This window comes from Protopterus annectens, chromosome 7.part0, assembly GCF_019279795.1.
Source record: "Protopterus annectens isolate FY-2018-M chromosome 7.part0, PAN1.0, whole genome shotgun sequence".
NCBI lineage: Eukaryota > Metazoa > Chordata > Ceratodontiformes > Protopteridae > Protopterus > Protopterus annectens.
In genome coordinates, this window is record NC_056739.1 from 303,492,089 (window position 1) to 303,505,627 (window position 13,539).

General features: G+C 39.3%; 1 protein-coding gene across 1 annotated transcript in view; it reads right to left on the reverse strand.

Annotated features, from left to right (window-relative positions):
- Positions 1–7,259: 7,259 nt before the first annotated feature.
- ELK4 (ETS transcription factor ELK4) overlaps positions 7,260–13,539 on the reverse strand; it is a 384,359-nt gene continuing 378,079 nt past the window's right edge. Inside the window, exon 5 of the mRNA XM_044076824.1 lies at positions 7,260–7,819. Within this exon, the coding sequence (XP_043932759.1) occupies positions 7,724–7,819 (96 nt within the window). The 3' untranslated portion in view covers positions 7,260–7,723. The remainder of the gene's footprint in view (positions 7,820–13,539) is intronic.

Here is a 13,539-nt window from a genome sequence, read left to right on the forward strand (position 1 = left end):
CCCTCTGTAGCACTGTACCCCCCCCCAAGCATCTACACCACCAATTATACTGTAGAATGCACAGACTGCTATATTATACTTGGTTTAGCTTAAGTGTATACAGTGCACTACAGTGTTGCTATACTTCATTGCACAAAGACTGCTACTTTGTATATCCTCAGTAACATCTGGACCACCCCCATGCCTACAAAATTACTAAACTGCAAGTTGCAAAGACAAAGATGCTATTCAACCTACTAGTGGTACGTTTCTCCCACTGGAAAATCTTGATGTTAATACACTCTATTCCTCCCCTACCTACAGTATGGCACTTGCAAAGCTCATTGTGGTAAGGTAATAAACCACATGCAGTGCTCCTGCATTGTAAATACTTGCTTCCTTGTACAGCATACTTTACGGCATATGCATATTTTTTTTCCCTGAATCATGCATCTGAGTGCTTGGAAACCAAATCACTACTAACTGCAGTTGGATGTGGGGAACATATCTGAATCTTGCCCAAAGAAAACAAGGGAAATGCACATTTCTTAATGCTGCAATTTACTGCAGCCTACAACATTTTTAGGTGTCAGGGGAGCCCACTGTCGTTTTGTGTTGGCTATTTTTTTTTTTCAAACATAATGAACTTCACTGTGAATAAGCGCATCCTCAATGCACATGTTCATTTTAAAGACTTGTGCCTTTTCTGGCTAAATAAATGCATTATATATTTATGAACTGTTTTACAGAACAGTGTTTACTATACACGTTCTGCACAGAATTGCTGAAAGCTACCAAAGTTAGGAGATCACTTTTGCAGATTAAGTCAGTGGCATACACAGCATTAGTTTTTCAACAGTTTTGTCACACTTCAATATATGCAAGTCCCATGACCCTACCAACTGAATAATTTGGTGAATATTTCAAACTAATGTCTGGAAAATGATAATTCAAAACTATGGACTCTGCTTTACTGAATGACTGTTCAAAATATTTGTCACAAAGGATCCAAGAGAAAATACGTTGAACATCTGCAGTTAAAAAAAAGCGATTCCAACCCTGAACTGAAATAACCATCAAGAGATATGAAAAAAAAAAAGAAAGCAAACAGGAAAGACTCTAATGTCCTGCTCTTGGTGTCATTGTTTCACATTGTTCATGGCCAGTGATCCCTCTTTGCACCTGCTGAGAATTTTTAGAGAGGATGTTACCGACCCCACAGAAAGGACTATGGGAAACTATGTTGTGCAAACAGTGGAGTGTGTGTTGGATTGTGGAGGTAATATTTATGGTGGTGAGGAGCTACTCAAGCTCTGGGAGAAGTTCCAAGAGGAAGGAAGGAATAGGAGAACTATAAATTCGTTCAGTTGTTCAATTCTGTGGATAAGTGTGCCGCCAGTTTTCCATCTCCTGAAATGTTGCAACTGTCTGAGAAATCAGAATGTTTGATGCTGAAAGAAACCACTGTACATTTCAACCTTCTTAGTTTACAAAGATATTTAGAACTGGACATTACTCCAAGAGGGCTGAGGGAATTTAAAAGTCCCTCCACTCCATTTGATCCAAAGAGGATGACAAGAAGTTTCAAGCCAGATGCGTGGGTGCCACCCATCACTCTTCCTTGGAATGGATCAATAATTTAATTGCGAGGAATACACTGAAGCAACAAAAATTAAAAGAAGAAATTTCATCTATTTGCCATACCTCTCTCATTGCAGTTAAATGCCTCCCAATTAGAACAGCAGTTGGGAGACACTAATGAGAGGCTGTCCTGTTTAGAAAAGGACTTGTTGCAGAAAAAGTAAACCAAGTTACAGATATTTGAGACTTCAATAATGGAAAGGCTTTCTTGTGGCAAGCCAACTGGAAGACGCATCAGTTGGGGGTGCATTTTCTGGATCAGGAAGTGAACTGAGGATGACAGGGTGCATTGCAGGCTTCATCAGAAGCCATGGGAGGCTCCACAGACTGGGAGAGTGATGACTCAACTACCCTCCGCTCCCTCCAGCTCGAGAGCATGCATATTTACAGGAAAACATTCAGAGAGGTAAACAAACAATGGAAAATGAGGAAAAATGTGATTGAACATATAATGGAGATGGATGGTGAGGGACAATACCACTTGGAACCCTCAAGATGATTTTTTTTTTTTTTTTTTTTTTTTTGGAGGGGAGGAGCTGTCACACAAAATGTGCTTAAAAAATCAAATAACGGCTAACAGGAGCACTTAGAAACCTGTTTCTGAAGAGTACAAAAGGCACGTCATTTTCTTCCTGTTAACCTGTGGTTTTACCCTTATTTATTGTTAAAACCATTGATGAATTTTTGTTCACAAACTCTTAAGTTCCAACTGCTCCCCATTACTTGACTTACCTAAAAATCAGATGTTGAATAAATTTATCCTTTTATTAGTTACTAGATGTGGATTGTTTAACATGCTGTCATTATCTACAGAGTTAAATGTGTGGCAGGGGATCCAAAAATCGCTAGCATACAGGTGTGTGTGTATGTGTGTCTCTGTGTCTTTTGTTCCTTCTTGACTACAACTTTAACTACTTTAAAGGTTGATGATCCACACTGAACTTTTTATGCTTGACATGCTCAGCTGTTACTACTTTTTCTCCTAAACACCTATTGTCTGTACATAGCTTAATTCTGAAATTTGAGCTAATACAGAAAAATGAAGTCACGTCTGGTATCCCACCTGTGACCCAGAGGGTGGCAGGACTAAGAAAAAACAGAGTACAAAGGGTTAGTCCAGATAAAATCAGTTTAGCTAGCAGAGCTAGGAGACTCTCTGATGCCCTTCCAGATGAGAAATAAAGACGCTTTGTTGAAGTTTCAGGTACTTTTTTCAGTTAGGCAGGTAAACGGATGAGTGTTATTAGAACACGAACACTTATCCATCAACTTTACTTAACCGAATAAATTACCTAAAACTCCAACAAGGGATCTTTATTCCTCCCACAGGGACGGCATCAGATAGTCTCCTAGACCTGATAGCTAAAGTGGTTTTAATTGGACAAATGCTTAGTACTCTTAATTCTGAAATGTAGTAAAAATGAATAAAAATCTGACACATATACACCAATTGGTTTCTTACTGAAAGACTACACAGATCATGTCACCAGGATTGCACTTAATACATCTAAGATTTTACAGACCAACGTCAGTACATGTTGCTTTGTGATACTAGGTGGTATAAGGGTTTTGGGAATTTGTAGAACTAAGACAATTGCTTCAGAGGGAAAAATGTTTCCTGCATTTGCCTGGCAAGTATATTTGCCATGCCTACTGGATCTGAGTGGGTGGTGCCATTTCTGGATAAGTTTAAGAGCACTGGATGTTAAATCTTCGTTTCCTATAAGTCATCTTTTAGTGACATTAATTTTCCTTGGCTGCAGAAGCTAAATGATGTTTGTGATTTGACTTACTAGCCCTGACAGCAGGTTATAGTCCCTTACTTGTATTCTTGATGTAGTCTTCAATTTGAGGAATTAAGATTTAACAGTTCCCTCTCGTTACAGAGTTTATTTAAGATGGTGGACCACTAGGATGGTTTGTTCTTAAAGTTCCCATTACATTTGTCAAAAGAAAGGATGGCCACGTCTAGGCACTTATCTATGTGGGAACAACTCCCTTGTAAAGATACCAGCAATTTTGGTGTCGGGTCTGATGAAATTACAAGTGAATCTGGACAGCTCACCATAGAGTCTGAGAATTCCTGAATTCAGAACTACTGACTGCAGAGGTTTTAGAGAGTCTAAAATTATGATAAGTTTATGACCAGACTTAACCAGGGATGGAGAAACTAGAGAGGTGGCACATGTACCAGTTACACGAGTTAGAACAAATTAAAGAATATGTTTTCATCTTATTGCTTTGTAAACTATCTGTTCCAAATAATTTTTTTATTTATTAGCTGTAAGAATCTCTGGATATATCCAACTTTGGTGGTATAGGTGCTCCAGTTTTCTGAACAGTTAACTGAAATCTCCTATTATAACAACACTTTTGGTAACAGGCCGTCCTAACTACATTTACAAATCCTTCTGAACACATTGCCCTTGTGATAGTACATCTGTATATGATGAAAGATATCAAAAAGTAAGCAAGTACCCCTCTCAAGAAAATGCCTGTCTGGGATTGCTCCAACCCTCGATGGTAACAGATACTACAGGGAACTGGAATAAATGAATCTCACACACAGAGAAGGGACTGGTAAGGTAAAAGATGAAATAAAACTGACTGCATTTTACTGCTGGTTACTAACCCACACTTCAGGTCTTATGACTATTTCCACCTGCAGTTTCTATAAGAAAATGTATTCAATGAGATCAACATAATATAAAAGTAGCACCTGCAATATTATAAGAACCGACATATTTAAATGAATACAAACTCTTCCTTGGTACTGCAGACAGCAAGTAAAGAGGCAGAGCTAAATACATATTTTTTTGTGCATTTTTTCTCCAGAAAAACATCAAGTTTTGGTGATACCAGAGTTGTTCATTTTTTGCTCAGAAGAACCATTACAGTTGCTGGTTGGACTCCATCCTTCCCCCTAAAATTAAAAAGCTACTACACATTCTGCTACATCTAAAAAAACAGCCACTAACTTGGACCTACACAGCAGTAAACAGCAAAAATAAATATGATGGAACAGCTGCTTTTAACAATGAAAATTAAAACTGACACAATGCAAAATCTTAAATTAACCTTGTTTAGTGGAACAGATTGGAAAATACCCAACAATATTGCTCCATAGCCACTATTTGTAACCCTTATTGGTTCAATTGTTCAATGCTCAACTCTTGTGATCTTGATGGTTTTTAGAGTTTATATACTTATTTGCTGGTCAGTCATGGAGCGGTACTTAAAGAACACTACTTTAGTTCACAAGGGGTCTTCATTTCAAATTTTGGTTCCCCTGAACCAAAAATGAATAACCAACTGGAAAGGAATTCTCTTTTCTTTTAAAGTGAAAGGGCCTTTGAGTTATTAGTCATAGAGAAGGATACGTGATATGAAGGTATGAGGGGGCTTTGACCCCCCCGCCCCAAAAAAATACCTTTAACGTTTCAGTTTGGAAGGTGTTTTATATATGCAAAATTTATATCAAAGTATTTAAACTCCTCCAAATTACTGTCTGTAAGACTCATCATTATTATGACTTTAACACAAGATAGATGTACTTCCTTAGTGTGGATACCATCAGGCTTTGTCGGTAACATTTAAGTGAATCCCTACTATCTCAAAGCAGAGTCAGCATTTTCAGAGATTCTTTGGAAGTGTGGGACTTATGAAGGTTCTCTTTACCCTTAAGGCTGCACAACCTTGAAGTCAGTGTACTGAGAGTTGCAAGGATGTGGAAGGCTTGCTCCCCTGCAATTTCTTTTTTATTTTAGTTTGAAAGTCAGCTTTGTCAGTTGTTGCCCCTAGTCCCACTTTTTTTCAGTTCAATCCCTTTGACACATTGACCACACAAGTGAGTTGGTGCATTTTTGCAGTAATGTTTGCTTACTGTATGTATCTGAACACAATTTTGTAAGACAACTTTTATGTGTTACAGTACATACAGATGTAATAAATAGATAATTAAGAAAGGAAAACTCATCATATGGCTTTCTCTTACTCTCATTTGAAATTTTCTTTAAATAAACATTTCAAGTGAAGACTGGCTATTTGTCCGGAATTTCTGATTAGAAAGATGACAAAAGATCTAGGGACAGGAAACCAAGTTTACCCCAGTAGTCTCCCCCCACCCCCGTATCACTAAGTGACAGAGGCAGCTCCCAAATTCTTTATCCCATGCATGGGTCCCCCCAAATTATGTATACTATGATCCCCAATTATTCTTAATAGGGTAACATATAATTATCAACTATGGGAGGTGATATTGAAGTGTATTAACCCACCGGATGCGCAGTAGCAAGCCTCGCCCAAACCCCACCTGACACATTGCAATGTAATTAATATTCAGCATCTGTGCTGAAAGCAACCCAATGTTTTATTGTAGATATTCACTGCCAAAAAAGAAATGTTTTACTAGGGGCATAAAACTAAAATGCCTGTTGTACATCACATTTCAGTCAGTCAATCGGGCAGAGTTCACACCACAATACTGTTTCTCTAAATGATACTGTTATTAATGGCTGAAATGATATGCAGTACCAGCACCGTTGCACAACACTTGTTCAGCAGGGGGGGGCAGCACCCCCACAGGGAGGGTTCAGGGGGGTTGCCCCCCTAAAAATGGAGAAAGTAATAATTTTGACGAGGATGGAGCTTGTTGTGTGCATGGATTCCATGTCAATCATGGTGTATTTACATATTGAAACTCTGCCCACCACCTTATCAAACAGGCCACGCCCATTCCTGCATACTAACTGGTGGGTTAATACACTTCAATATCACCCTATGGGATGTGCAACGCCAAGCTTTAACCAAATGGGATAGACTATTTTGAGCCCAAAAAGGGAAAGTGGCTAAGCTTAAAATGGCCACAAGGGCAGCTAGCTATCCTATTATTTACCTATGAACCTCTAAAAAGCAATCTCTTCAATAAGTTTCCTTCTTAAATTCTCCAGTCTCATCCTCCCAACAGACCCATCAAAGCTGTACTAATCCTCTGAGTAGTATGGCAGAGGCCTACTTCCAGGACATTCCAAACAGCACTGGCGGAGGGGGGAAATGTGTTCCTTCCAGAAAGGCAAGTGCCATTTCAGTTTTAACACACCTGAAGTCCAATTAACCCAGCTCAGGAATTACAGGTGATTAGGTATTAACTGCTAGTACACGTGTGCTAACATGATTTCTCTGCCACTAACCTGCAACTAATTGAACTTGCTATGTAAACTTGCAGTGATAAAACCTTTGTCCCTAGCTATCAAGAAAATATGGATTTTACTTTCAAAGTTCAGACTGACTTTTAAATGTTAAGCGATTCTTTGTCATGCTTCTGTGTAACAGAATGGCGACTGGAATGGACATTGCTCATTGCATCAAGGTAGTGGTGCATGAGAAGCAGCAATCAAATGGCAAAATCACATCAGCCACAAACAGCTGTTGTCAGGGTTCTAGTTTCAAAGTGACAAATGCTGAACAGTCACAGTACCGTTGTTACTTGCTGCATATTCAGGTATTTTCTGAGGTGGAATAAGGAATGCAAAAGCAAGCACGCAGCCAGAAAGCAATATTCCCAGGTACTGCAACTCTTTGTAAATTGTCAGTGCAGAAGAAAACGAGTCCGATAATGTAAGACAAAATACCACCAACAGTAATCGTTTACTGCTTTATAAAAATATTGCTTAGCTGTATCTCTTAAAATGCTATAGTAACATTCTGTCAGGATCTACATACAGGATTAGAAGAAAAAATGAGTATTTAAAAAAAATAAAAAGCACGAATGTCTCTTGCATCTTTTCTTTGTATCCAAGTGCAATGAATACTGCATTGTTGACAATAAGAACAAAACATCAATGGCTCCCAACTCATAGCTAGGTTTGGTACAGTTTGCTGAAGTAAATCAACTCGCCAACCAGTGAGTTCGCTAAGGCATTTCACAATGATTCAAGAACTTATCAAAACAGACAGGCAAAGAGCAGCAGTACAGGACAGGCCAGTGGCACAATCCTCTTCAAACATCAAGTGCTGTAGAATACAAAAATGTACGTAAAGATAGTTGTCAGTACTGATCTAGTCTCCTCTTTATTTTTCATAACTGTAGCGATCTCTTACTCCACTACGTCTTCTGAGGATCTGGCGACAGAGGTCCTGGCGTGGAAGGGCAGTCGGAACTCGGAACTGTGAAGTGCATGCTATTTAGCACAGATGGAAACTAGTAAAGAAAGAGAAAGAAAAAAATTAACTAATGAAAAGGTGGTCTGAGGGACTACATACTCTACTCAATTTGGTAATATTAACTACAATGTAAACGGATAAATGAGAGTTGTGCTGACTGAAAACCAACTTCAGTGGCACTGCATAAAAGCTTCGATACTGCAGCAGCAGGAGTATTCTTTCAATAGTCCTACATATTGACAAACACAGAAGGGGGGCCATATCACTGTAAAGCTGACAACTACTATAAAAACACTTTGAAGAGATACCCTCTGCTTACTTATAGCAAGCTAGAAAAATAAAGAGGGGGTGGGGGTAATCATCTTCAACCAAACACAAACTTTACACCTTGCAAGTATACCTCCTGTAGGAGTAAAATAGTACCGTAGATGACATATGAAATAATTTTAGGAAGTCTACTAACTAAGACCATGGTTTGCTCAAGGCTACTCCCAAATATTCTAAGCAGTTTAGTAATCAGTCTGCACAGAAGGACCTTTTTTTTTTGAATTTCCAATGCTAGACAATCAGCCCCTGTGACCTGCTCATTCCCTGCAGGGTGGAGTGCCATTACCAGCCCATTTGTCACACAGAGTGAGATACAGACAAGAGGCCATTATTAAGGCATCTATCAACTTTTTTGCAGTATTTTTTACTCATTACCTGCCCGATGCATATCCACATTGTTCAAGGGGAGATATGCAGTGTGCATAGGGTGCATCTGTCCATGTCTCTACATACAGCATAACCAAAGCTATTCTCCCATCCCTTTACAAGCAGCATGCCCATGTGACCCTAGCCACTATCAGTGGTTCAATTACAGACATACGCCTGGGAAAGTACCCCCAAGCCAGTCCTTCCCTGCACATGGGTAGGGAATGCCAGTGCAAGCTAATCACTCCCAGCTCCTCCAGAGCCTAAACAGCTAATCTACCCTCTGGTCATGAGAGTCACAATCAGCCCTCCACCCCTCTGCACCATACAAAGTTGAAGAAGCATGTCCAATCAAATGTACTGCAGTACTGTCCCACATCTGGACCCCCTCTACACCATGCAAAGTTGAAAAAGCACGTCCAATCAAATGTACTGCAGTCCTGCCCCACATCCGGACCCATGTTAAAGTTGGGTGGAAGCTTGGTTACTGGGAGATGCAAATGTTCTTCCCTTTTGGACTCATGTTAAAGCCAGTTCTGGAGTTGCGATGGACTGTATTTTAAATATTCTTTTTTTTATCATTAGTTATTTGATAAAGTGGTTATTTATATATATATATATATATACACACACACACACATATATATATATATATATATATATATATATATATATATATATATATATATATATACACACACACACACACATACACACACACACACACACACACACACACACACACACACACACACACTTTTTGAGTCAACAACATAAGTGAATTAAAGAAAGACTGGAATTACATCATTCATGCCTTCCTTTTCTCATATCCCTGACATAAAATGACCAAATATTTCCAGTGAGGATAACATAACATTCCAAGTGATACAGGGAATGCAATAGGGGACCCCAAACTGCTTCAGCAGCACCATCTAGTGCTGCAGCAAGTACCTCATCCTGTACTAGAATTTCTATACTTTTGCAACAGTTAGCATCTTGCGGGCAACATCCCAGACAGTAGCCTCTTCCATCTAGAAAATTCATGGGAAAATGGGAAAGGTCTTCCAATTCAGACACTTTGATCCAGCGTGGGAAACCATGACTAGAGTTTCCAAGGGATTCTTTTTTTTTTTACTTTTAATTTAGACTCTAAGACCCTCATGTAGTAAATGGAATGAAGCATCATTACATCTAATGCTGCTGTCAAGTATAGACATGAGGCACATACAGGCTTGTCTGGGTTGAAAAGCACAGTTTGGACCTCTGACATGGTGTTAAAGTTGCATAAGGAGTAAAATGCCTAGTGTATCCCAGTAACAAGACAACTACGCAAGAAACTCGGAGCTTAGAAACAGTGAGATGAGACTGTGCAAATTCAGTGACTGCTAAAGAAAGATGTAAAGCAAGCACTCGTGCCATCTGAGACTGTCCTTGCTGTAGTTCATCCAAAGAGGGGCACATGTCAGAGCTCTACAGCCTTAGACATCCACAACTGCAGACACATTGTAAACACCTTTAGAGCAACGTTAAGGCTATAGAGGGGAGAGATTGACTCATCTAGAAGAGTAGGAATTCGTGCCTGCTTTGCCATCTTTATAAGCATGAAAGTACCTTTTACACACTGCAGGTATAAAAGCAGGGTGACCATACAAGGAGAATTCTTAACTGAATGTGATGAGGCTGTCCAAGTCAAGGATGCACCTGATGTCCCTTGTCTTCTTACGAACTAAAAATAGTTCAGAATAATATTGGAGTTGTCGCTATTCCAATAGACTACCTTCCTTTGCAGTTCCTTCCTTGCCAGTATTTTCTGATAGGGTTAACATCTGGCAAAGGTATGATGGAATCGAGTAGGAGAACAGAATACCAGTCAACAGCTGTAAGCAATGACTTCCATTTTCCATACATTTAAAATTTCTCTAGCACTAGTAAATTAGTACAAAAGCATCATTCTGATCCACTTCTTTCCAAGAATAGCCAAGGTAGAAATCAGGATTCTTGTAGACCACCAGCCCAGAACTGCTCTCAAAGCAATAAGGACCTCAACCTCTGAGCCAACATTCTAGTGGGACCCAAGCTGGAAACAGTTGCTGAATGCCAGAAGAAAACTGTTCTTGGGGGATGCATTTTTGGGGACAAGCAATGTATCAGCTAATTTCTCCAATTCCTGCCATAGCTGCACTATGGAGGAAGAAATCTCATTTCCGCACCCATAAAATTCCAGTCCTTTTCTTTAATGAATTTTAAAGACTCATAAGCATCTGGTACAAATGAAGTACAGTAGTTTAAGTCACTCACCATACAGTAGATGGTTCAGTAAAAAGTACAGTTTTTATTTTACATTTATTTTACATTTGTTGACCGGGCTAGTCTAGCTGGATATATTTCCATTTTCAGTAGAGGCCCGAGGAGAAAAGCTCCACAGAAGGAAAAAATGTATACATACATAAAAATCAACATAGATGATAATAAGCCATTTAGGAAAAGGTTAGTAAAAACAGCAAAAAAATTCAAAAATCTTCTAACAAGTTAGTATAAAATTAATTACTTACTACCACACACGGAGAAATTTAAAACAACATCATACAGGAATTAAAAATACTTAGAGATCAGGATACAAAGATAATAAGTAATGAAAGTGGAACAATAAGAGTGGGGTAGGGAGAAAGGGATAAGAGGTGGAGAAAGCAGGTTAAGAAAGTTAACAGGGAAAAAAGCATGGTGTGGATGAAAAGGGAGAAGAGAAAAAATGGGAGGAGAAAAGAGTAAAAGAAGAATAAGAGAGATGGTTTGAGATAAGAAGTAATAGTGCAAGGTTAATCAGGTTTACTACAGGAACAAAGCCAGTGGTTTTGGAAGTGTCGTTTAATGTTTTGCTTGAAAAGGGGCAGAGAAGAAATCATTGTTATGCTAGTAGGTAACAAATTCCATTTAGTACCAACAGAATTGGTGAATAGGGAGTTACCAGCAGTATTATTAGATTTTTTAGAAGTAGTCAATAGTTTACTCTAAGAGCGGAGAGAGTTAAGATTGCTATAAGGGATTATGAGTTGGGAGAGTACAGGAGTGTTATTTGGTTGGTACAGTATTTTATGGGCCAGAATGAGTTGATGGATAGTAAGATAGTTTTGAATTTCAAGCCAGCCTAGTTGTTTCAAGTTAAGACAATGATGGGTTCTATAGGGGTTACCAGTAGCGAAGCGAGCAATGCTATTGTAGCAGCTAGCTAATTTGTTAAGGTTGTTTTTCTTGAGGTTGGTAAAGATGGGTGAGGCATAAAGAAGAGTAGAAATAAGATGGGAAAGAGCAATCTTAGTTCTAGTAGATGGTGTAAGAAATGGTCTAATTCGATACAAAGATCCTATTTTTCTGTTGACTAGTTTTATGGAATTGTTAATATGTTGGTCAAAAGAGAGATTATTATCAATGGTAATACCTAACAGTTTAGTTGTAGCGTCAGGTGAGATGACAGTAGCACTGTTAGAGGAGATATTAAAGTTTAAGGGGGAGGTCCTGGAAGTGGGGGTAAAGAGAAGAAGTTTAGTTTTTTGGCATTTAGTAAGAGGAGACGACTGGAGAACCATGTTTCCACAGTATTAAAGACATTTTGGTTAAGCGAGATTAGTTCTGAAGTGGAAGATGCTGAGCAGATGAGTGTAGAATCATCAGCATAGTTTTGTACCTACCATAAATGTAGATGTTCGAGGATCCACATTGCTGCAGTCATAACCTGTGGGTAGTCCGCTGTCCTCGGTCGGCACAAATACAAAGTGTTAGGCTGGCGTCGGTCATGGTCGCTCAGAGCTGACGTCAGTACACAGTAGTACTTAAGCACATGACCGACGCCATATCCTCAGTCTTTCTTGCCCCAGATGTCAGAAGGCCTAAAAAGGAAAGGCCATAGCCAAAATACAAAATACCAAACAACCAACATAGAGAAAATAATAATTATCCCAAAAGAAACACAGCAACCCCAAACTATAGGGGGGAAGGAGGGAGGGAAAATTGGACTGCAGCAATGTGGATCCTCGAACATCTACATTTATGGTAGGTACAAAACTGTACTATGTTCTTCGTCTCACATTGCTGCAGTCATAACCTGTGGGTAGAATCCCAAAGCAAAGGTAAAGGGAGGCTGGCAAACTAAAAAGCATTAGGAGCTGCTAACATGCCCTGTAAGACTGCAGTGGCAAACCCAGCCCTAGACTTGGAATAAAGAGGGAGATGGTAATGTTTAGTAAAAGTATGAACTGAACTCCAAGTAGCTGCCTCCAAAATATCCTTAGTAGCTACCCCCCTTAAAAAGGCAGTAGATGTGGCAGTAGCCCTAGTGGAATGAGGTCTGATCCCAGCAGGAACATCCTTTCCATGATGAGAATAACAAAAAGCAATACAATGGCCAATCCACTTAGAAATAGTTTGCTTTGAAACAGCTTTCCCTTGTGAACCCAAAGCAAAAGAAATAAATAACTGTTGAGTCTGCCTGAACTCTTTAGTTCTGCTCAAATAATAGCGTAACTGCCTGTGAATATCCAAAGAATGCAAAACTTTTTCCCCTTTATTTTGGGGATCAGCATAAAAAGTAGGCAAATGAATAGACTGGTTTAAGGCCACATTAGAAATAACTTTAGGCATAAAAGTAGGGTTAGTACGCAAGGACACCCTATCCTTATGGAATATCAGGAAGGGTTCAACTGCCATGAGAGCCTGTAATTCAGATACCCTCCTAGCAGGCGAAATGGCCAACAAAAAGCAGTCTTCCAAGACAAAAACTTCAACTCAGACGTAGCTGCAGGTTCAAAAGGAGGTAAAGTAAGCTTTTCCAACACAAAATTGAGATCCCAGGAAGGAGTAGGAGCTCTACGTGGGGGTCTTATGTTTTTTGCCCCTCTAAGAAATTGTTTAAACAAAGGGTGAGAAAATAAAGGAGGGTCACAATCATAGTGAGCAGAAATGGCTGCAGCATGAACTTTCACGGAGGAGAAAGACAAACCCTTGTCTAGTAATTCAGTAAGGTACTGTAGTGTAAAACTCAAATTAGGCACTGAAACATCAAAGCCCTTT